General features: G+C 43.3%; 1 protein-coding gene across 1 annotated transcript in view; it reads right to left on the bottom strand.

Annotated features, from left to right (window-relative positions):
- Window positions 1–25,604, bottom strand: part of RPA1 (replication protein A1) — a 45,745-nt gene that overhangs the window by 4,481 nt on the left and 15,660 nt on the right. Inside the window, exons 6-14 of the mRNA XM_038376262.2 lie at window positions 23,997–24,086; window positions 22,154–22,286; window positions 19,970–20,072; window positions 18,670–18,738; window positions 18,331–18,523; window positions 17,083–17,222; window positions 14,543–14,691; window positions 5,349–5,481; window positions 3,877–4,053 (exon numbers count right to left, since the gene is read on the bottom strand). Of these exons, the coding sequence (XP_038232190.1) occupies window positions 3,877–4,053; window positions 5,349–5,481; window positions 14,543–14,691; window positions 17,083–17,222; window positions 18,331–18,523; window positions 18,670–18,738; window positions 19,970–20,072; window positions 22,154–22,286; window positions 23,997–24,086 (1,187 nt within the window). The remainder of the gene's footprint in view (window positions 1–3,876; window positions 4,054–5,348; window positions 5,482–14,542; window positions 14,692–17,082; window positions 17,223–18,330; window positions 18,524–18,669; window positions 18,739–19,969; window positions 20,073–22,153; window positions 22,287–23,996; window positions 24,087–25,604) is intronic.

Genomic DNA, 25,604 nt, shown 5'->3' with positions numbered 1-25,604 from the left:
GCTTTATCTTAGCCTGCAATCTCTATCACTACAATCAGTTTAAGAAACCAATGTGTGTCCTAATTTAACCTTAACGTCTCCTCACAAACCAAATTGCATCCAGGTATTTCAGCACAACAGCATGCAAAAAAAAAAAAAAAAAAAAAAATCACACTACCTTGAGACTCCCACAATACCGAGCAATAATGTGGTACAAATTAAAGACCAAGCAAAATCCTCAAGTGAATTCTCTGTCTTCTGTGAAAAACAGGTTTCAGAGTGCTAGCCGTGTTAGTCTGTATCACCAGAAAGAACAAGGAGTAACCCTAAACCTATGCTGACAGATTGTGCCACATACACTCAAAGAAACTGCGGAACCACTTGATCAACATCCTACACAGCAAACAGGGAAAGATTAAGAATGAGCTCTCAAAACTAGATACTCTCATAAAAAACCAACCTTCCATACAAACTTCCTTGTGGCTGGACTTTACAAAAACTAGACAAGCCATTTACAACACACACTTTGCTTCTCTACAAAGGAAAAGACACTAAACTACTACATGCCACAAAGGGCCACAACAGTGGTTCCCTTAACCCACTCAACAATATTGTTAATCTATCCAGCTATACACTGAGCCCAGCAGAAGAATCTGTCCTATCTTGGGGCCTCTCCTTCTGCTCCTCCACCCCCATGAATCTGATATAGTTCTGTGGTGACCTAGAATCCTACTTTCTATGTTTCCAACTCAAGGAATATTTCCAACACACTTCTGAACAGCATACTAACCCACAGAAACCTTCCTACCAACACTACAAAAAGAAGGATTCTGCGTGGACTCCTCCTGAAGGTCAAAACAACAGACTGGACTTCTACATAGAGTGCTTCTGCCAACGTGCAAGGCCTGAAATTGTGGAAATGCAGCATCACTTGCCCCATAACCTCAGCCATGCAGAAAACAATGCCATCCACAGGCTCAAACACAACTCTGACATCATAATAAAAAAGGCTGATAAAGGAGATGCTGTCGTCATCATGACTAGGTCAGAATATGAACGAGAGGCTGCTAGGCAGTCCTCTAATACCACATTCTGCAGGCCATTACCCTCTGTTCCCACTGAGGGTTACCAAAAGAAACTACACCATCTGCTCAAGAAACTCCCTGAAAAAGCACAGGAACAAATCAGCATAGACACACCCCTAGAATTTTGACAAGGGGTATACTATCTGCTACCCAAGATCCATATACCTGGAAATCCTGGACACCCCATCATCTCAGGCATTGGCACCCTGACAGCAGGATTGTCTGGCTATGTAGATTCTCTCCTCCTATGCTACCAGCACTCCAAGCTATCTTCGAGACACCACTGACTTCCTGAGGCAACTACAATCCATTGGTGATCTTCCAGAAAACACCATCCTGGCCACTATGGATGTAGAAGCCCTCTACACCAACATTCCACACAAAGATAGACTACAAGCCGTCACGAACAGTATCCTCAATAATGTCACGGCAAAGCTGGTGGCTGAACTTTGTCCTCACCCACAATTATTTCACATTTGGGGACAACGTATACCTTCAAATCAGCAGCACTGCGATGGGTACCTGCACGGCCCCACAGCATGCCAACATTTTTATGGCTGACTTAGAACAATGCTTCCTCAGCTCTCGTCCCCTAACGCCCCTACTCTACTTGCACTACATTGATGACATCTTCATCATCTGGACCCATGGAAAAGAAGCCCTTGAGGAATTCCACCAAGATTTCAACAATTTCCATCCCACCATCAACCACAGCCTGGACCAGTCCAAACAAGAGATCCGCTTCCTGGACACTACAGTGCTAATAAGCGATGGTCACATAAACACCACCCTATACCGGAAAACTACTGACCACTATACTTACCTACATGCTTCCAGTTTTCATCCAGACCACACCACACAATCCATTGTCTACAGCCAAGCTCTACGATACAATCGCATTTGCTCCAACCCCTCAGACAGAAATATCTACAAGATCTCTATCAAGCATTCTTACAACTACAATATCCACCTGCTGAAGTGAAGAAACACACTGACAGAGCCACAAGAGTACCCAGAAGTCATCTACTACAGGACAGGCCCAACAAAGAAAGTAACAGTACGCCACTAGCTATCAACCTTCAGCCCCCAACTAAAACCTCTCCAGATCATCATCAAGAATCTACAACCTATCCTGAAGGACAATCCCTCACTCTCACAGATCTTGGGAGACAGGCCAGTCCTTGCTTACAGACAGCCCCCCAACCTGAAGCAAATTCTCACCAGCAACCACACACCACACAACAAAAACACTAACCCAGGAATCTATCCTTGCAACTAAGCCCGTTGCCAACTCTGTCCACGTACCTCTTCAAGGGACACCATCATGGGACCTCATTACAACAGCTACACTATCAGAGGCTCGTTCACCTGCACATCTACCAATGTGATATATGCCATCCTGTGCCAGCAATGCCCTCTGCCATGTACACTGGCCAAACTGGACAATCTCAACACAAAAGAATAAATGGACACAAATCAGACGTCAAGAATTATAACATTCAAAAACCAGTCGGAGAACACTTCAACCACCCTGGACATTCAATTACAGACATAAAAGTCACAATTATTCAACAAAAAAACTTCAAAAAACAGACTCCAACGAGAAACAGCAGAACTGGAATTAATGTGCAAACTGGACACCATTAAATTAGGCTTGAATAAAGAATGGGAGTGGATGAGTCATTACACTAACTAAAAAATATTTCTCCATGCTAATTTTTCCCCCTACTGTTACTCACACCTTCTTGTCAACTGTTTGAAATGGGCCATCTTGATTATCATTACAAAAGTTTTTTTTGTTTTTTTCCTGCTGATAATAGTCCACCTTAATCGATTGGTCTCGTTAAGAGTTGGTATGGCAACCCCCATTTTTTCATGGGGTGTGTGTGTGTGTGTGTGTGTCTTCCTATTGTATTTTCCATTGCATGCATCTGATGAAGTGGGCTTTAGCCCACGAAAGCTTATGCTCAAATAAATGTAAATGTGTTACTCTCTAAGGTGCCATAAGTACTCCTCGTTCTTTCTGTGAAAAACAGGAGATTCAAGTGTGTGAAATTCATAAGTACACCTCCCACATCCCCCCTACACTCCACAGTAGAAATACTAATTCATAGGGTAGTTTGTACATTTTTAGATTTTTTAATAAGAGGAGTATTTCTGTTTGGAAGCACTGTTTCATTTAGTCTTTGTGTTACCCAAAGTGAAATTGCAGCAATAGATCCGCTCCCAAGCAGACCCCCCAGCATAGCAATTCTAAAGGCAGGCACAACCCACTATTTTTCAAGCATTTTATAAACATAAAGGCTGAAAAGAATCTCAATGTGAGTGGTGCAAGCAGGTGTCACAATAACAATTCTCAGACACATTATTCTGAAGCAGGTTCTATTAATGCATTAGACGCAGAACACTGCCTACAAAAGAATGAACTAAATATAGGTAGCTGTAAAAGTGCAATTACTACTCTCCAGAAATGCCATTTTACATTAGTTTATCTTCATAACTGAAGAGATGTGGGCTATCTAAGTTTTGCACTGCATGCCATGTTTGCAAACCAGAATCAACTGCGTTAGCCTGAAACTTTTTGGAATAAAGAAAAAGCTTTTCATTGAAACAGAAGGAAACAAACTGCTAATCAGATCAATGAAACACTCCTTACCTGCTTGGATAAAGCACATAAGCTGCTTAATACTCATTTATCCACGTTGGACCACTCTGCTCTGGTGCCCCATTCTCTCAGACAAAGCATATAATTATGTTTATACTAGGCACGTGGTCAATGAGCAACACTATTTCTCCTAATCCTTTTACTTACCGAGAGTATCATGCGATACTTGAAGTTGGGGAACTCGCGATCGCATTTCTCACAGCGATACAGTCCATTTTGTTGGTCTATCACTTTCTTATTGCAGTCCTGAGAGGGACATGCCTGGTACATGCAATTCTCTTTACGCAGGAATACCACTGTGCCCACGCAGCTAAAATAATCTGCCTGAGAGAATGAGAGAGCAACATTACCTACAAAACACTGGGATTTTTTTCTGAATCTGAGTTCTAAATGAATTGGAAAACATGAAAGGCCATAGCTAGATTTTTATGAGTAATAGACCTCAAATTTGTGGGTCACTGGGACTTGCAACTCAAATCTGCTGCTGCCACTGCTCTTGGATTCCATTAAGTTAAATGAAGTCCCTACATCGTCATTGAACCATGTTCACAATCCCTACTTTATTAGAATGAGCACATTTGCTCTCCCATTGTCTCTAGTCAAGACTGGAGATTCATGTTCTGTTGTTCATTCACAACATTTCATACTTTCCCCATTCTTCTTGAGAGAGTAAAATTAAAAAGGCAGAGGATCTATATACAATAGAGTATGCTGCAAACTAACATTCAGTAAAACCACAGCCTGCAGAACAAAAGAACATAGGAACTGCCATGCCAATGGTTCATCAAGTCCAGTCTGACAGTGGCCAGCACCAGATGCTTCAGAGGAAGACAAACCCCATAATGGACAATTATGGAATAACCTGCCTATATGAAAAGTCTCTTCCTACCCTTTAGATGCTGGTAGGTTTATACCATGTAGCTTTCGCATTTAAATTTCAAAAACAAAGGCAGTGTGATCTCATGAACAGAGCACTGAACTGGGACTTGGACGTGGGTTCTAACCCCAAAAAGAACTAGACAAATTCATGGAGGATAGATCCATCAATGGTAATTAGCCAGGATAGGCGTCCCTAGCCTCTGTTGCCAGAAGGTGGTAATGGGCGACAGGGGATGGATCACTTTTTGATTACCTGTTCTGTTCATTCCCTCTGGGGCACCTGGCATTGGCCAGTGTCAGAAGACAAGATACTGGGCTAGATAAGACTATTGGTCTGACCCAGTATGGTGTTATGATGTTCTTATGTAACTCTTCCACTTCCCCAAGGTCACACAGAAGGTAAGTCACTTCACCTCTCTATACCTGTTTCTCCTCCCACAATTAGTCTTGTCTATTTAGATTGAAAGCTTATTGGTCATAGAGTGTCTTTTTTTTTTTTTAAACAGGGCCCAGAACTCTGTTGGGGATTCTAGCTGCTATTATAATATGAAAAATAAATAAAGTGATGCCATGAACTTCAGGATCTGATTAACCTCTGTTCAAACTCAGTAAGATCAAAAGTTCTAACAGTCTCCAAAGGTATCCCTCAAGAATCGGTAACTTCAACCACCACACTTTGGTAAAACCTAACTTATTTTCTATGCAGCATACACAGTTTTCATTTAATAGCCCTATTTTACCTTATCTCCTTGTCCCAAATTTTCAGATTTAGCTTCATGCAAAGTTTTCCAGTTGGTACTTCCCCCAGTTGTTGGTCCACCTCTCAGATCAGAGATTGAGGTACATTCCAAAAGCTGCCCTTCAGAGTCAAACCTGAAAGCACAAAGATTCTTTCAGTTTTGGAATGCAAACCAGCCAGACTTATCCAAAATCTTATATTTAGTGTTACATACTTAATGCAAGAGGGAGTTATCTGCGACTTGCACAGGAAACGATTACTGTGCCATGGGCATATTACACAAATAGCATTTCAGGATAAATTAATCCTGTTTTAATTAGCATAGCATTTTATAATCTCAAAGGTGGACAAATTCTGCTTCACATGTCCATAGCTTTGATGCTAGCTAGTGGCCAAACCAGGAACTGCATACATTTTAGAAGCAGCCACATAGTTGCATAATTAGAATTAAATTACATGCTGCCATTATCTTTCCTGCAGCTTTCAAAGAAAAGCAAATAGTATTTAATAGATCATATTTCTTGAGTTAAAATAAGCAAATAGATCTGTCAGTGAAATTGGTGCTACAAGCCCTGCTCAGGTGATGTTGCGATTTCAACGTAGTGGCAAATTTATTTCAGCAGAAAGCTCATTTCAGTTGCGTCAAACCTCCCAGAGACCACTGTCCACAAAAGGGTAGCTTCTTGCATCAATACAGCCATGACCATTAATTGAATTACAGCACATCTGATTTGGCTAGCGGAAGTTCTCTCAAAAACCCACTAGTTATATATCCATCACAAAGAAATAACAGAAGTCCACAGGAGCAGTAATGACCATTATAGGTAAAACTGCATAAGCTTTTGATTCTAATCCCATTTTCAGCCATTCACTTTGAAGCAGAAGTTTCTCATATTCAGTCTTTGCACAATTTTCTACTGGAAATTGAGTAACAACAGTTCAACTATTTTTGAGAAGAATGGACCACCACTTAACTATTGTAATAAATTCTTGCAACATTTTTCTGCACAGCTCTACAGCCTAAATGGTTAGGGAGTGCAAGTTGAAACCTGGCACAAAGACAGACCTCACTGAGAAGTGCTTTTGAGGGTTCTGATAAAAACTGGTTTGGATTTGACCAAGTTATAACGCGCTGGAAAAAAAACAAAACAAAACAAAACCAGTTACCTACCTTTTGTAACTGTTTTTCTTCGAAAGGTGTTGCTCATGTCCATTTTATTCTAGGTGTGTGCGCACTCCCACATATTCGGTTGGAGAAGATTTTTGGCTTAGCAGTATCTGTAGAGTCGGCAGTGGTGCTCCCTTCGGTGTCATGCTCACGCATCAGTATATCAGGCGCCACCAACCCTATGCCCTCTTGGTTCCTTCTTGCAGGCAACTCCAACAGAGGGGCAGGAAGGTGTGTAATGGAATGGACATGAGCAACATCTCGAAGAACAGTTGCAAAAGGTAGGTAACTGTTTTTTTTCTTTGAGTGCTTGCTCATGTCTATTCCATTCTAGGTGACTCACATGCAGTGCCAATGGAGGTGGGCTCGGCCTTCACAGTTTTGCAGCTAGCAGCACTGTCCTGCCGAAGCCAGCATCATCCCAGGGACGTAAACTTGTGGACAGACGACCAGGTAGCAGCTCTACAGATCTCTTGCATCGGCACCTGAGCCAAGAAGGCCACTGATGATGCTTGCGCTGTAGTCAAATGCGCTTTGACTATCGCCAGTGGAGGTGCACTTGCACGCTCTTAGCTGTATCAGATGCACGCTGTGATCCAGGACAAAATCCTCTGTGCAGACACTGGGTGACCTTTCATCCTGTCTGCCACAGCAATGAACAGTTGCGTTGATTTACGGAAAGACTGTGTCCTGTCAATATAGAAGGCCAGCACCCTCCAGATCTCCAGGCCTGTAACCTGCACTCCTCTTTGGAATTATGGGGCTTCGAAAAGAAGACCAGTTAGAAAATGTCCTGGCCGGTATGAAACTGGGAGATTACTTTGGACAGGAACACTGGGTGCAGCTGCAACTGAAACTCATCCTTGTAGAACACCATATAGGGTTGTTCTGATGTAAGTGCCCTGAGCTCAGACATCCTGACGGCAATTACGTCCGCCCGCAGAAACTCCATCTTCCAGGAGAGAAGGAGAAGAGAGCAGGAAGCCAGAGATTCAAATAGAGGGCCCAGGAGCCTTGACAACACGAGATTCAAATCCCAGAGGAAAAAAAACTAGGAGTCCTTGTGGCACCTTAGAGACTAACAAATTTATTTGGGCATAAGCTTTTGTGGGCTAGAACCCACTTCATCAGATGCATGGAGTGGAAAATACATTAGCATGTATACATACACAGCACATGAAAAGATGGGTCAGTGAGAGGTCAGTCTAACGAGACAATTCAATTAACAGTAGGCTACACCAAGGGAGGAAAAAATCACTTTTTTAGTGGTAATGAGAGTGGCCCATTTCAAACAGTTGACAAGAAGGTGTGAGTAACAGTGGGGGGAAATTAGGTTTTGTAATGTCCCAACCGCTCCCAGTCTTTATTCAGGCTTAATTTGATGGTGTACAGTTTGCAAATTATGTTGGAGTCTGTTTTAGAAGGTTTTTTTTGTAGAAGAATTGCCTCTTTTAGGTCTGTTATTGAGTGACCAAGGAGACTGAAGTGTTCTACTGGTTTTTGAATGTTATCATTCCTGATGTCAGATTTGTGTCCATTTATTCTTTTGTGTAGAGGGGCATTGCTGGCACATGATGCCATATGAGGGACCAGATCCCGGATGTGCGGATAAAGACTCTCCAGATCTTTCAGGAATTAGGCCATCATGTCATGAGCGAAGATCAACCTGCCTTGGAACGGAGGATGGAAAGCCGAAATAGCAGCCAGGTGAACCCTGACTGACAACAGGACAAGCCTTAGAGCTTGAGGTGTGGGAGATAGTCCAGGATCACCTGCAGGAAGGCCTGCTGGACTCAGACATGCCAATCTGAGGCCCAGCATGTAAACTTTTCCCACTTTGCCCGATAGGTCACACTGGTGGAGGGATTTCTGCTACCCAGCAAGACTTCTTGCACTCGGGTTGAGCATTCCCGCTCATCTGTATACAATCATGCAGCAGCCATGTTGTCAAGTGCAGCACCTCCAGGTTCGTGTGCAGAAGACTGCTGTGATTCTGAGACAGCAGGTCCGGCCAGAGAGGGAGTCGCAGCAGCTTGGCTACCGAAAGGTCTAGCAGCATGCTGAACCAGTACTGGTGAGGCCACTCGGGGGCTATCAGGATAACCCTTGCCCTGTCCCGCTTGACTTTCACAAGAACTCTGGATCAACGGCACTGGCAGGAAGGTGTACAACAGGGCCCCTGACCACAGAAATAGGAAAGCATTTGACAGCAAACTCCTGTCCATCCCCTGGAGCAAACAGAACATGTGGCATTTCCTGTTCCGGCGGGACGCAAACAAGTCCACCTGACGAGACGAGAAGTCCTGCTGAGGAGATCCGCTAGCACATTTTTGGTGCCGGGCAGGTGCATGGCTACCAGATGAGTGGCATGCCGCACACAGAAGTGCCAAAGGTTGAGAGCTTCTTGTCAGAGGGCTGATGAAATGGCTCTGCCCTGTCTATAGATATAATACATTGCGGCAGTATTGTCCATTAGGACCTTCACCACTTTGCCCTCAGGTGGGGCAAGGCGGCCTGGCAGGCCAGGGGAACCATTCTGAGCTCCCCGACACTGATGTAAAGGTCCAGATCGTCCCGCAACCATCTGCCCTGGGTGCTCAGCTCGCCCAGCTGGGCTCCCCAGCCCAGTTCCAAAGCATCAGAGACCAGGGTCAGTGCGGGGAGGGGTCACGAAGGGGACACCCTGCAACACTGACCCGGCATCCAACCACCAATTCAGGGACGACAGGATGTGATCCAGCACCCTGACCACCAGGTCAAGATCATGTCTTTTGTGGGTGTAGACCAATGCCAGTCATGCTTGCAGAGGCCGGAGGTGGAGCTGGACATGACTGACCACATAGGCACAAGCACCCATGTGGCCCAACAACCGCAGGCAAGTGTGAGCCATGGTGAGCGGGCAGCTCCTCACATGGGAAATCAGGTCCGACAGTCTGAAAATGCTCCTCCAGAAGCTCTGGAAGGAAGGCTCTGGCTTGCGTGGAGTTGAGAACCACTCCTATGAACTGTGTTGGACTGGCCTTAAGATGGATTTTTTCTCATTTATTATCAAAAGGCTCAGGTCATGGCAGGTGGCATGCAAGGCTTCTCTATACTTGGTTCCAGGACCTGCCCTTGATGAGCCGGGGATGGCTGGAACTGCTTCCTCACAGGCTGTGGCGTATGTATTCCGAGTGAGCGAAGGGTGATCCTGGTGTCCTTCAGCCCATGTAACTTTGCATCCGAAAAGAGACCATTCCCATCAAACGGGAGGTCTTGGATGAGGTCTGCATTTCCTGGGAGAGACCTAGAGTCTGAAGTCAGGAGCTGCACCTCATCACCACCACCAACGCGACCATCCTGGCTGACGAGTCTGCCACATCCCACAACCTCTGAAGGGAGCTCCTGGTGGCTGCAGTGTCCTCCTCCACCAGAGTGCCAAATTCTTGGGTCAAACCCTGTGGAAGGGACTCCTTAAACTTACGGAGAGATTCCCATAACTTAAAGTTGTAACAGCCCAAGAGGGCCTGAGGGTTTGTCACCCGGAACTGCAAACTGTCCGTCGAATAAATTTTATCCTAAAACGTTTAGCCTCTTTATTGTTGAGAGTCGAACTGGTATGCCCCTCCTTGTCTCTTTTGTTGGTCACAGAGACCACAAGCGAGCCGGGAAGAGGGTGGGTATAGAGGTACTCAACCCCCTTGGCCGGGACAAAGTACTTTTTTGGCCCTCTTTGAGGTGGAAGGAATGAGTTTGCCAGAGACCACTGGCAATCTTAAGGACACCATTGTGCAACAGTAGTGTGATATGGATTGGGGTGGAGCTGACAGAACGTTAAACAAGGTGTCCATCTGCTCAGCCATTTCCTCCACCTCCAGGCCCAAGTTCTTGGCCACCCAACGCAGCAGAGCCTGATTTTCCTTGAAATTGTCCAGCAGGCTTGCCCTTGAGGGACCTGCAACCGCCTCATCTGGGGACGAGGATGATGATTGCACCACCAGGGGAGGTTCTGGGGCATCTTCCCCCACAGGGGAGGGAGGCTTGGGGTGGGCACCGTTTCCTCTGTTTTGACTACTGGGAGTGCCTTGTGCACCAAGCCCGGTGCCACCAGCTGCTGCTCTGAGATGGTGGCCGATCAGTGGTGAGAAAGGGACATCGCCACAACCAGCATTCCCCATGAACCCCAATAAGGCCACTGCACCAGCCACTAGCCATGCTGCTAAGTTGGAAATGTCGACGTAGCCTCGGGTGCCCGTTTGTGCTAGTGCAGACTGAGCGAGGGGCTGAACTGGGCTTCCGTGCAAGATAATCCCTTTCCAGTGACCACAGTGGAGCTGTTGACACTGGATCTGCTTGCTGGCCATTGCTGTTGGGGACCGGTGCCCAAAGTGAGGTGATCGGTGCTGGAGGACCTGGAGATGTGATGGGAAATGCTCCCACTATACAGACGACTGGAACCTGTGCCTAGAGGATGATCTGTGGGAGGGGGAGCAGCGTCAGTAGTACAGAGACTGGCGTCTTGCTCTAGGCGATCCTCTTTGACATAGTGGCGACCATGAATGTGGTGCCGGTGACCGAGGATGAGCCCCAGAGCATCTGGGCTGCGACTCCGGCGACCTGTAGTGCAGAGGTAGAGAGCACTGCTTCATCTCAGGGGATTGGCGGTGCTCCACTGCCCCAAGGGGTCTTAGCAGCTGGCTTGCCCTCGTGGGGAGCCTTTGCCAGTTCGTGGGGCACATGCTGCAGTGGTGGCACGGCAGAGACCTGTGCGCTCTCAGCACAAGGGGAGCCTATGAAGGAGTCAGTGCTGCCAGGATTTTTAGTTCCATGCTGCTCCTGGGAGTCGGTGGTGGACCTTTCATGGGACTAAGAGCCCCGGCTGGGGGGGCAGTGCGAGCGCACAGCTCTGTAGTGGCCAGGCAGCCTGAAGCGGGTCCTTTGCCCAATGGCCCATGGCCCTTTTTGCTTGGCGCTGGGAAGCTATAATATTTAGTCTTCTTTTTGGGCACCAGTGACAGGGAACAGTGCTGTGGGAGCACTGCGCACCGAGGCAGAGGTACTCGGCAAGTCTTGCTGGGGCTGCTCGGAGGCTGGAGGCAGGGTGGACTCCATGGGGAGAGCCCATAGCCAAATATCCTGCCCCTTTTGCATGCGAGCCCGGAAGTTCTTACAAATTTGGCACTTGTCTCTAACGTGTCACTCCCCATTGCACTTGAGGCAGCTGCTATGGGGGCACCTACAGGCATAGGCCTGTTGCAGACCAGACAGGGCTCAAACCCGGGAGACTGGGGTATGCACCGCCTGGGGCAAAGTCCCTGCTGAGACCCTAACTGCTAACTATTAACTACACTTAACTACTTAACACTAAGTGCTATTAAAAAACAAAAAAACTATTTACAAGGCCTTAAGGCTCGAAGACAGTAGACGAAAACCACTAGCACTTGCAATGCAAGGAAAGGTGCACCGACCAATCACCACAGGCAGTAAGAAGGAACTGAAAGGGGGTAGGGTTGGCCGCACCTGATATACTGGTGCATGAGCGCGGCACTCAAGGGGGTGCCACTGGAGACCCTACAGATACCGCTAAGGCAAAAATCTCCAACAACCACGCACGTGGGCGCACGCACACCTAGAATGGAATTGACATGAGCAAGCACTCGAAGAACTGCACTTTGCATACAACTATCTTGCTGAGCTTATGAAGTATGCAGCTAAGGCAGCTGCAGTACCCAACATGTGCATGACTAACTTAGTTGTATGCTGAAAACTGAACTGAAATAATGAGGAAGCCTTGCCTCAACCTATGTACACTTCGAATGGGGTTGAGGGAGGCCTCAGAGAGGAACCGAGAAGTCTTGGGAAGAGGAGACTAGAAAACCTGGAAGTCATTGAAATGGAACCCAAGTGTATTGCATAAAAAAAGCAAAAGCACCCTCTACATAGTTTTCCAAAGTAACTGGTATCAATTTAAAAGGCTCCCAAGCCCTTACTCCAATTCTCTTCCAAAGGCACATCTTCTCCAAGCTTCCCTCAGGTATTAAAGTAAGCCTAAAAGCAGACAGATGGTGCCAAGTGGGAGAATCAGAGGTTGAGTTATGACCCTATCTGTCCCTTCCCTCAAGGTCAGAAGAGGCTGAGAGCAGGCTGGTGAAAGCTCATCACTTCATGCTCCAGCAACCACAGCTAGGTGACAAGTGGCACTGATAGACTAAACCCATTCTCTGATAGAGAGAAGGACATCATGATCTTGAACTAACACAAATCTAGAACTCCCAAAAAAGAGAATGATACTCTTTAGGATTCTGATATTCCAGAGCCAGGAAACCCAAAAGCTGAAGTACTTACTGGTGTTTCTCTCTCCCACCCCTGAGGAACTGCTGTGCATTGTTACTTTAATGCGGTGTTTGTTTAGCTTTTCTTATGGAGGAAAAGGTTTCCAGTTTGTTTGGGAGGCCATGCACTCTTCACTGGACTGTAAGGTCTTATGACTTTCAATAGAGTGCAATGCAGACATCACACTAAACCATCACAATACATGGCTATGTTAGTGTAAAAACTAATTTTGAGAGCTGTAAGTTATTGTCCATAGACAACCACCAATGAAATATTAACACTGGTGAAGCGTGAGAAAGAACCCAACTATCAGGAAGATCTACTAGATCATGTCATGGGCTAACTTGCCCCAAGTTATTTTTAAGCAGCCTGAAGTATAGTGCCAAATACACTATTCCCCACCATGTTGCTCAACGTTAGTTATGTTTATTTAAACGTAGCAATTCCATCATGTTACAGTTTGGAGTGTTTTCTTTGTAACTTGATTCCAAAAGGCAGGGGATTTTGGGGGGAGGGGGTGTTAAGCTTCTCATCCTCACCTTTCAGACCGCACACCTCTGCCCTTCCCTGTATCTTTGATCTCATTTCTTACTTCTTATCCTCTCTTCTCGTCTTCCGTCACATTCATTTTTTTCCCCATGGTGTGCCCTCCACCAGATTCCCACCCCTTTAAAATTCCTCCTCAAACCTCACTTATTGTACAGAGCCCACAAACATGAGCCTACACTTACATTAAAACAAACAAAACATGTATCTTAAGATAGAGCCCTGTTCCATATTTCGCAATGTGTTTGATGCTTGCTGTCTACTACAGCATAACCTCCTTGAAGGAGGAGCTATTTCTGTATCTGGTACAGACTGAGCATGCTGACAGCACTTTGTAAAAAACAGCATTTAATGAAAACTGCAGCAGTATCTGAACCTCAGAACCATTAATGATTTTATTCTCAACAGTCCTGTGAGGTATGGAAGTACTATCCTCATTTTACAGGTGAGAAATGGAGGCACAGGGTAGATTAAGTGACTTGTAAAAGATCACACAGGGAGTGTCTAACTGAGCCAGGCATTGAATTCAGGACCTCAGTCCAGTGCCTTATCCACTCATCCTTTCTACCCTTGTAGTTTCCTCTTAGCAGGACTTGTAATCTAGCAGCACTAGGGGAACCTCTGGAATTACATTACTTTGTTGACAAAGATCTGTCATCATTTTGTTATTATACCATAAAAGGCATCTAATAAAGGAAAAGGAGAGTGCAATACAACAAAACCTTTCAAGAATCAAAACTATTCCTCCCACCCACACTAGCTGAACACACAAGATCCTGCAGCATGGATAAAGCTTGTGGAAGAAAAACATTCTCAGGTAAAATCCATAGAAGCAGAGTTGTTAAAAGTCTGATTTCATGCTGCCTTCCAAGGATATGGGTCAACATGCAGCACTTCCACTAATTGCTTCTTCTCCAATTTCTTCATAGTTTGCTATGGGAATACAGGTTTGTCAGTTTAAGAATTTTAAAACCAACCTTTCAAAGGCCATAATGCCTCCAAAAGAAATAGAAACTGTTCTATTTAGAACCCAAATCCTGTGCTTCCCTTCTTAATGCTCTGTAGACTGCTCACGTGGATTACAGGGGTAACACAAGAACAGAATCCTCAACAAGTTAAAGTCAAGCAATAGGCAGTCCCCTCTATTCAACACAAGTACACAGTCATACCATCCTCGGAGCTTAAATGCTTCTGGACTATCTGGGTTCACCACGACTGTGCTTGAGGCCAGGACAGAGAGACTACGGCCACCAAAATCAGAGACTCTGGCTCCTTTGATAGCTACCACAGGTTGTCTAGAACCATCAAATCTTTCAGCCTGTGAAAACACAGAAAACATTAATGGCCCAATGTGGCAGCTCACCTCGGTTCATAATTCATAGATCATGACTAAAAACAGGTCAAAACTGGACCAGATTTGTCCAGTTGCATCTATGAGGTACAGTACCTAAGCTAGGTCATTAAGCCTTTGAAAACTGGCTATTAATCATTGTTTAAAGGATTTTTGTATCCCCAATGGCCAATCTAAGAGAATTCAGGAAGTCCCCAAACCCTAGTGTGTGTGCATTTAACTGGAGAAAAATGGAGTCAGCCTAATTTCACTACTTGGAAACACAAAAACAAAATTATTAAAACAATGGGTACACCTGGAGGACAATACATCAGAATGCATCCGATGAAGTGAGCTGTAGCTCACGAAAGCTTATGCTCAAATAAATTTGTTAGTCTCTAAGGAGGCACAAGTACTTTTCTTTTTGCGAATACAGACTAACAAGGCTGCTACTCTGGAACAGTGATAAGAAATAGCTAACATGGGTGTGTCAAGAACAAATCATGCCAAATCAACCTATTTATCTTCTTTGACAGGATTGCTGGCCTAGTGTATAGGAGGAAGTAGTAGGTGTGATCTTGAATTTAGTCAGGTTTTTGACCGTCCTACATGACATTTTCATAAACAAACTAGGGAAATGTAGTCTAGGGCTCCTCATTTGTTTTTACTGATACAGACTGACAGGGCTACCCCTCTGAAACCTGTCACCACTCAGAGTAGTTATCAATGGTTTGCTGTCAAACTGGGATGATGTATCTACTGAGGTCCCACAGAAATCTGTCCCGAGTCTGGTACTATTGAATATTTTCCTTCCTTAGATAATGGAGTGGAGAGTATGCTTACAAAATTAAAATATGCTTATAAAAATTGAGGTCCCTTCCAGCTCTACATTTATATGATTCTATAATTCTTCCTTTGTTTAATAAATCATTTTTAAAATAGAAAACACGTTTTGATAAGCTTTTTTCCTTATGTATCCAGCACATACAGTATTTTTATTTAACTAATAAAAATTAAAATGATGCAAATTTTTAAGTGAAATTGAATTTCCATCCAACAGAGCTTTACACAAAGCACAAGTAAAAAAAAAATTAATCTAGTGAAGAAATACATCGTTCACCAGCAATAAAAATATAAAAATTAAGAATCTGAATAAATGTAATTTAAGCTATAGAATTGTGCATCAATAAAGCGTATCTTCCTGGTTAGCAAAAAGCAGCACAAAATTTAGAGTAGAGGCTATATTTAGTTACAAATCATCATGCTTTAATTGTTACCAACTAATCAGAATCAACCCTTTTTTATGACGATAACTAAAAAGTATAAATGCAAAACACTACTAAGATTGATACTTTAAACCAAGATTTCCTGCTGGCTGATTTAAATCATGATCAAATTTGATGATTTAAAAATCAATCCACCCCCCAATATTCAGCCGTGCAAACAAACTGCAGTAGACCAGGATTAAAGACAATGAGTGCTTATATTCAAGAAATCCAGCCAGATCACAGATCTCCCCCTGCAGCAGCAGACTGGCCATTCACTACCCACACTGTGCCCCTCTCCTCCCTCTCAACTTGCTCACCCTCTCCAGTCTGTGACAGAAAACAGTTTTAATTCATGATGTTTATAGCTCTGCACAATGGCTATTTGCATGGAGTTAACATTTAGCTCTTCTGTGGCACCTTCCATCAGAGAGGCTGTGTAACTTATGAACATCTAGCCTCATAGAATCCTTGTCAGGTGGATCAGAAACATACCCATTTTACAAACAGGAAACTGGGGAACAGATCAACAAGAGCCTACCATATCACTAGAAAACAAAGTGATTTGTTCAAGGCCACAACAGACATTTATGGCAATGCTCAAAATTGAGCTCATGTCCCCCAAATCCCAATGGTTAAAAACCAAATACATCCATGAGCTCTTTATTCCTGATAGCTTTTTGAGGTTGACTCCTCCTCACAACCCTAGACAAGCACTGGTTTTAGTCAGGGTTGCAAGGACCCTGCCCGACAAATAAACCTTAACCCTGCTGGACCCTTTGGTCATTGAGCTCTTCCTTGATCAAGCAGCAACTCACCTGGAGCTAATGCCGAGATTGGCTTCCTGAATCAGAAGCCTGTTTATCTCCAGACTCTTGACAGCCATGATGCACAGTGTTGCTCAAACTACACCAGATCGGCCACAGCATAAAGTTATTTTGGAGAAAGACTAACAATGTCAGATCAGAGTGAAGCCAAATTAAATCTTTTGCCCTCAATATTGAGATGCTTCCCCTCCCTTAGCCCAGTACTATTACCTGCCTCAGGTGACATACAATACCCATTCTTTTTTTTAATATACCTGAAAGCTCAGAACAGGTAACAGGGCACTTACCTCATCTCCCCACAGAGTAGCTGTCACCATCTTCCCCGATGTATCCATCAAATGCACATTCCTCTTGGACACCTCTCTATTGTTAGATTTCACTGTAATTTTAGTGCTGTCTTCATAGCTCTTACAGACTCCAATTACGTCTGAAAAGTAGGCATAATTCAGTTAGAATTACTTGAAAGGTCATGGCTGGAGCAGATGAGCAAAGACTGCATGGGAAGAACTCACACATAGGTAGCATCAGATTACATCTTGTGAGATTCTAAATCATTATTAAAATTCTAAAAGTCGAAAACCTGAGAACCCTGTCTATTAAAGTAGAAAGGCTGTTGGTGAAAAAAATCCATTACATCTTTGGAATACTATTTTGTTCATGAATTTAGCGTTCATAAAAGTAAGGGACTCCCCGTACCAGGTAGATTAAGATTTTGTGCAATCTTCTCTCCTACCACTTTATAAAATGGACTTCATTCTCATCTTGCAGCACCACTTTCTATTCCAGTATGACAGGTTTCAGAGTAGAACACAGACTGGGAGTGGCAGGGTCATTACATATATTGAATCTATTTCCCCATGTTAAGTATCCTCACACCTTCTGGTCAACTGTCTAAATGGGCCATCTTGATCATCACTACAAAAGTTTTTTTTTCTCCTGCTGATGAGCTCCTTTCTGCTCATCTTAATTAATTAGCCTCTTATTCCACTTTTTCATGTTCTCAGTATGTATATCTATCTCTTCTTACTATATGTTGCATTATATGCATCCGATGAAGTGGGCTGTAGCCCACGAAAGCTTATGCTCAAATACATTTGTTAGTCTATAAGGTGCCACAAGTACTCTTCTTTATTCCTTTATGAGGCTCTCTTGAGCAAGGGATTATAAAAAGTGGCTATTATGCAGACAAGCATCTGCTAGAAACTATGATGAGGACATCAAAGTCATTTTCATTTGGCAACCCAAACATGTTTGGATGTTTTAGAAGTGATAAACTCGTGCAACATGTCCTCTAATCTCTATATTGTTTTGAACTCGGACATCCATCTCTAAAGTTCCTAGCAGCAAAACGAGCAAAAGTAACTACCTCAGGCATTTCTAGGGACATCCACCACTGCAGTAACTGAGTGTCAATGTCTAACAGAGGACATATCAATCACATAGCACTATAGGTTTCTTCATCTGCTCCACAAGTATTTGGTACAAGAAGACTAATTTTAAGCCTCATGGCTCCCCATCTTGCAATACAGACTCACCGATAATTGAATCTTTGCATGTGTTCTCCAAGTCAGAGATGGGCACAAACTCGAACTGAACTGAAGGAAGGTGCTGAGCATCCTCACAGGGTACAACAGAAGTCTCATTATGGAATGTGATTTCATAGTCATTTTTCACAGCTGTGTACTGCTTGTTAGCTGTCTTCAGATGGCCTTTGGTGAAGTAATACACCTACAGGAGAAGAAGTGATGAAACATAGGATACTCCTGTACTGAAATGCTGCAGATGGCTTACGTTCACATTAAACAACCCTATAAACTCTATGAAAACCTCTCTTTAGCTCATATTGGTTTATATAATAAATAATGATACTGTACCTTGTTCAATTCAATGAGGGGAAAGAACTTGTCCACTTGATCATTGAAAGCAGTAGCTCTAATTTCACCCTGCAGGAAAATGCAAAAGCCAGTTAGAACTAAAATTCAGCATGCAAAAATCTTTCCAATATAAAAGTGGCACATTTCTACAGATGTAGAATGCTCTGTAGGGGTAGCTACAGCCACGGAAGAAACAAATTTTCCATACATATTTTGCTATAACTAGGATGATAAATCCTTTGCTTGACCATCTGATTTCATCTCCATGTTTTAACAACCCCATATAAAAAAACTCCAGAAAGAATGAGATGTAGTGGTGCATACAGTATGCCATCATGTTGTAGTAAAGAAGCGTAGCTCTGAACAGATATGCCCGAACCTTGCATTAATTGTGTCATTTTACAAATTAGGCAATACCTCATTTTAGATATAGCATTTAGCTTCACAAATTAGGGGATGACATCATATCTGATCAGTACAGCAGTGTGTGTTGTGACAAGCTCTTCCCTGAGTGACAATTAATGACAGAGCTAGAATTCCACTATTTAAGATATTTATGCAATAGAAATATTAACAATCAAAATAAAAACTGTCAGTCAAAATGCTGACAGCATACAGAAGTGAAATAAAAGGCTGATGAAGATGTGTCAAATTATGAACCACACATTTGGTACTAAAAATAATCTCATACAAACAAACAAGCTGCTGTGTAACAAAATAGTTTAATCAAGAGATTTGTGTAACAAGTCTCAAGAGCAGACAGATTGACCAGACTTCACTTATCAAAATAAACCAGAAATGGAATTTCTCTTTATTACATTTTTATACATTCTGATTTCCCAATTAAAATGAGAGTTTCTATTTGGAGATGCTCATTTAAATTCCATGTCTTATTCCTTGTATTATGGATGTGAAGTCCTAGCAACAGCAATGGGATTCATCTGCCAATCTAAAGGGGAGTGCCACAAACCAGAGATATTGTCCATCTGCATAGATATCAGATTCTGATGCTGCCACCACTTTTGGCCACATACCACGTTAGACTGAGTTAACAAAAGAGGCAAACAACTGTATTTAGGGTCTCATTTTAGATAGCTGTAAAGATTCTGAGCGAATGAATGCAGGACTATCACGTACATTAACACCTCAAAGAATGCCATTCTCTATAACAAATCTGCCAACTATTTCCTTTGTTCTTCCTTCTCTCAGAATGTTGTTTCTCAAGAACTCGTCTGCTCCTATCTAGCTACTTCTATGGCTCCCATCACAGTAATATCTTGGATCGCACCACAGTACTTACACTTTCATCAACCAGCTCCATAGAGAACAGCTTTCCTTCACCACGGGAGTTGCTCCATGTGCGAACCTGGCCTTTCTGGGTAACACGAGCACAAATGGTCCATCTGGAAACAAGACAGTAAGAATTAGTACTCCAATGTCCTTTTTTAGACTGGAGTGGAGTCTTACAAATTTCACAGACTTTCAGTTCTTAAGATGTTAATTTAGAACCTAGGATTCTCCACTGTATCTCAGTGGATTCTACTTGTCTGTGTAAAGGGTATACTGTCTACACCATTAAAACAGAAATTATAGAGAAGCAGTAACATTTAAGAAAACAGTCACTTTTAAGGCATATAGGGTGATAAAGCACCAAACAATTCTCCTGGAAGCAACTCTCTAATCCTTCACACTTCTATATTAAGCGTTCCTGGTACAGCAATATACCTGTACTGAAAGGCCATATATTAGAACCTCGCAGGAGTCCAATTTTTGGGTTCAAACAGTTGATAAAATATGGGGTAAAGTGCATCAGTTTGTATAATTTAACTTCTGATGCTCCCAAAATACATATATTCACATTCTCTTAAAACAGGACATCATTCCTCCTGAAACCAGGATGAATAAATTTACGGCAGAGCAGATCAATAGGCTACCAAAAGGAAACCTATGGTAGAACATGCCAATTGATTTTCAGGCAATATACCATAGTAACCGATCAAGGTTAGCAGAACCCACAGACTCTGGAACCAACTTTACAAGTTTCAGAGTAGCAGCTGTGTTAGTCTGTATTCGCAAAAAGAAAAGGAGTACTTGTGCCACCTTACAGACTAACAAATTTATTTGAGCATAAGCTTTCGTGAGCTACAGCTCACTTCATCGGATGCATTCAGTGGAAAATACAGGGGAGATTTATATACATAGAGAACATGAAACAATGGGTATTACCATACACACTGTAACAAGAGTGATCACTTATGGTGAGCTATTACCAGCAGGAGAGTGGGGGAGGGGGGAAACGCCCTTTTGTATGATAATCAAGGTGGGCCATTTCCAACAGTTGACAAGAACATCTGAGGAACAGTGGAGGGGGGGAGAATAAACAATGCATCTGATGAAGTGAGCTGTAGCTCACGAAAGCTTATGCTCAAATAAATTTGTTAGTCTCTAAGGTGCCACAAGTACTCCTTTTCTTCATGGGGAAATAGTTTACTTTGTGTAATGACCCCCATCCACTCCCAGTTAATTGCATCCAGTTTGCAAATTAATTCCAAGTCAGCAGTCTCTCGTAGGAGTCTGTTTTTGAAGTTTTTTTGTTGTAATCTGTAATCAAGTGACCAGAGAGATTGAAGTGTTCTCCAACTAGTTTTTGAATGTTATAATTCTTGACGTCTGATTTGTGTCCATTTATTCTTTTACATAGAGACTGTCCAGTTTCGCCAATGTACATGGCAGAGGGGCATTGCTGGCACATGATGGCATATATCACATTGGTAGATGTGCAGGTGAACGAGCCTCTGTGGGTGATGTGATTAGGCCCTATGATGGTGTCCCCTGAATAGATATGTGGGCACAGTTGGCAACAGGCTTTGTTGCGAGGAGAGGTTCCTGGCTTAGTGGTTCTGTTGTGTGGTGTGTGGTTGCTGGTGAATATTTGCTTCAGGTTGGGGGGCTGTCTGTAAGCAAGGACTGGCCTGTCTCCCAAGATCTGTGAGAGTGATGGGTCGTCTTTCAGGAAAGGTTGTAGATCCTTGATGATACGTTGGAGAGGTTTTTTTGGGGGGCTGAAGGTGATGGCTAGTGACGTCTATTATTTTCTTTGTTGGGCCTGTCCTGTAGTAGGTGACTTCTGGGTACTCTTCTGGCTCTGTCAATCTGTTTTTTCACTTCAGCAGGTGGGTATTGTAGTTGTAAGAATGCTTGATAGAGAACTTGTAGGTGTTTGTCTCTGTCTGAGGGGTTGGAGCAAATGCGGTTGTATTGTAGAGCTTGGTGATCCAGAGCCTAATCTCAGATTATCAGAATTCCTAGGACATGGGGTAATTAAAAAAATACCTTTGTACCAGCTGTGTTGAGGTAACTGACACTGTGTCCGAAAAAAATTAAAGAATTTTTGGCAGACGTAAAAGACTGATGTTTCTTCTGAGAGAACAGAAATTTACTCTGAGCATCATTCCTTCATGCATGCAGTATTCTTTGAACTCACTTGGATTGGTATGGGTTCAGACTGGCAATTGGTACCACTTTGGACTGTGATCCACCAGGGGTGCTCAAGAAGCTAGTACCACCTGCTTTACCAAGCTGCTTTGAGGGGCCATGGTACTTAGTAGTACTGGGGCCTAGAAAAAACAAGCGTTAAGTTCAGTTATATAGAACTCAGACAAAATGATCTTGCACTTTTGTTTTCTATGTATAGACAAAAATTAAAGTAAATAATTTTCAAATGGCAGTGCCAAGCCAGGCACCACTCAATTAATTTGCAACAGATGTTTCCTCACTAGGCTACAGGAAGATGATGCAAATAAGCAAGTAGAAGAAAGTGCATGTAGGCATTTATAAGGCTCCGGTTACCAGGGTACATAGGCACCAAACAGTATGTTATTAAGTAAGTTATTCACTGTTTTAAAGCACTTCTACTCGAGTCACAAACTGTACCTAGTCTGTCACTGCAAACTGTTTCAGAAGAGAAATGCTTCAGTCTTTTATGACTTTTAAACCGTAAATGAACTAAGAATGGCAGCTATGGACAAGTCTCCAAGGGTGTTCAGTTAGAATCATCAGCTAACTGTCAATGGATTAATCAGCAAGGACAAATCAACATCAATAAGATACGGCAAGTTTAGCTACAGTCCTGCAGCTCCTTGGAGAACTCAAACACACAGTTACTAAGCCTTTTTATGCTCCTATAAATGTAAAACGAATAACCAAATTCGTTTAAGTAAGGTAAGGAGTAAAGAAAGTAAGATAAGAGTCATTTTCACTTTTGTCTTAGTAAGCAGGCTTCAAAATTCTCGTATCTATTTCAAAATGCTTTTCAAAATAGTGCAATTTGGCCAAAAAAGTCTAAGACAGGTCCCAAATCTTACTCATAGCTCAGACTTGGATGGAAACCTTTTTGCTTGAAAAATAGACCTGCAGCTAGACAGACAATTTATATGCCAATTTAAAGCCCTCACCAAAAACTAGTATTTACAGAAGCAGTTTCAATTGAATCTCATTCCTATAACACCATTCTGCTTCAATGGCTTAGCACGGACACACCCTTTCAATCAGTTTGGAACCACAATCTGTTTAGTTGTCTAGAGGGCACAATGTAGTTTCAACTAAGGGCATATCTTCACTAGCAATGTTAAAGCACTGCTGCGGCAGTGCTTTAACATGGCTGTGTAGTCACGGCACAAGCGCTGAGAAAGACCTCTCCCATTGCTGTAAAAAAAGCCACCTCCACGAGGAGAATAGCTTCCAGTGCTGGTGCACTGTCATGCTGCCACTTTACAGCACTGAAACTTGCAGTGCTCGGGGGAGCGGGGCGGTTGTTTCACACTCCTGAGCGAGAAAGTTGTAGCGCTGTAAAGTGGCAGTGTAGACAAGGCCTCAATCAAAAGTCATCCATAAGAAAGAATGTGCAATATATGTCACTTCCCAAACGAGGTCAAGAATTTTTACCAAGTTTCTTTCATGTGTTTTAAGATGGACTTATCATTCTTCCCTCACAGAAGGGTTCAAATATTTTAAAGGCAGTAGTTCCTTTTCGCCATGGAAACAGATTCCAAAGATTCTAGGACAGCATTCTCTCAGGGACAGTAAGTGAATGAAGAGACATATACGGTTTGTCTGTTGCTGTATACTTTTCATTTTCTGGTTTAGAACAACTTCTTGCCCTCTCTTTTCTCAGCACTTTGAAGTGGTGCCCTGAAGTTGCCTCCATTCTTGGCTGTTATAGGATTCTCTAACTGGGTTTACTTTCCAGCCCTAAACAAATTCAGTCTCATAATTCAATTCAGTATTGCGAGCCAATATTTAGAAACCCTGAATGAGAAGTGTCTTACCTACTGCAGAATTTCCATTCTGCTGCTGTGGTTTGCTTTGTGTTGGGCTGGCTGCTGGAGCTGAGGAACGTTGCTGCTGGTGCCCCTGTCCTGTTAACCAGAGGAGAAAAGACTACTTATAATGCAATGGACTGGAGATCAAAGTAATTAAAACTGCCTTAAGGTGCCTTTTTGAGATGGAACCTTGTTTTCACAAGAGCCCCATAGCACGTAACACCCCCTAACATTCAAATGTGTTAGAAGACAATAGCAAGCCACCCTGAGGCTATGGGCACTAGACCAGCACAACTATTGTGCCACAGGTATGCTGCTGTAGTGCAGATGCATCCTACAGCAATGACAGGGGTTTTCACCATCACCACAGAAACTCCAAAACCCCAAGCAACAGTAGGTAGGTCGACAGAAGCATTCTTCTATCAACCGAGCTGCCCTCATGTTGGAGGTTAATGTCACCATAGCTATGGTGTTCAGGGGGTGTGAACTTTTTTCCACACCCCTGAGCACTATGGCTATATTGACCTAACTTTTAAATGAAGACCACGCCTGAGAAATGCAACAACCATATATGGATCTCAACCAGATCTCTCACAGCAACTGCTTTATGGGGACCCAAGTAATCAAAACTGCCTTTCGGATTCCTGTCACAGGGGGTGGCCCTCTGTGGAGTCAGGCACCCAGCCTCCCCATGTCAGGCTCTACTGAAAAGAATGAGCCAACCCAGATCTACCTATGGATGGTTAATTGGATAAACAGGTAGGCAGAAGTTAATTAGTTAAGGAACACCTGGGCCTCAGTTTATGGGCCTCAGGCAGGAGCCCAGAACCAAGAGGATGCTCCACAGGGTAGCTCAATAGGAAAGCTACTCCCAGTCGTGTGTTCCTGGAGAGCAGAAGCTCTCAGCCACAGAACACAAAGAGAACTCTCCAGAGGAGAAAGACTACAAAGCTCTTCAGGCAGAAGGCATGGGAGAAACCCTGAGTTAGCATGGGAAAGACTGCACAGCTCCTGGCAGAAGAGAAGCCCTGGCTCTTAAAGCAGGTGGTGGCTTGTTTACAAAGCATGTTTGGTGGTTGATTAAATAAACTAGATCTTGGAGGGGCTCTGTTCTCTGAACTTACCGAAAGCCCACTAAGGGAAAATGAGGCACACATACCCATGGTGTCACAATGGGATGTAATCTTATTTTCACAAGAGCCCCATGGCATAGAACATCCACTAACATTCAAACGTGTCACAAGACAACAACAGCAAACCATCCTGAGAAGAGCCATAGCATATGGTGATCTCAACTGGATCTTTTTTCACAAGCAACCACTTTCTATTACTACTTAGAAAGAATTCGGGGTGGACAATTATTTAAAGAGATACTATTAAAGGGTCTCTCAAAACTAGGTGACTGGGCAACAAAATGGCAGATGAAATTTAATTTTGAGAAATGCAAAGTAATGCACATTGGAAAGCATGATCCCAACTATACATATAAAATAATGGGGTCTAAATTAATGGTTACCACTCAAGAAAGATATTGGAGTCATTGTGGATAGTTCTCTGAAAACATCCACTCAATGTGCAGCAGCAGTCAAAAAAGCTAACAGAATGCTGGGAATA

The sequence above is a fragment of the Dermochelys coriacea genome, chromosome 17 (genome assembly GCF_009764565.3).
Source record: "Dermochelys coriacea isolate rDerCor1 chromosome 17, rDerCor1.pri.v4, whole genome shotgun sequence".
In the NCBI taxonomy this organism is placed as follows: Eukaryota; Metazoa; Chordata; order Testudines; family Dermochelyidae; genus Dermochelys; species Dermochelys coriacea.
Note: the sequence above shows the minus strand (reverse complement) of the source record. Positions and strands in the feature narration are given on the sequence as shown.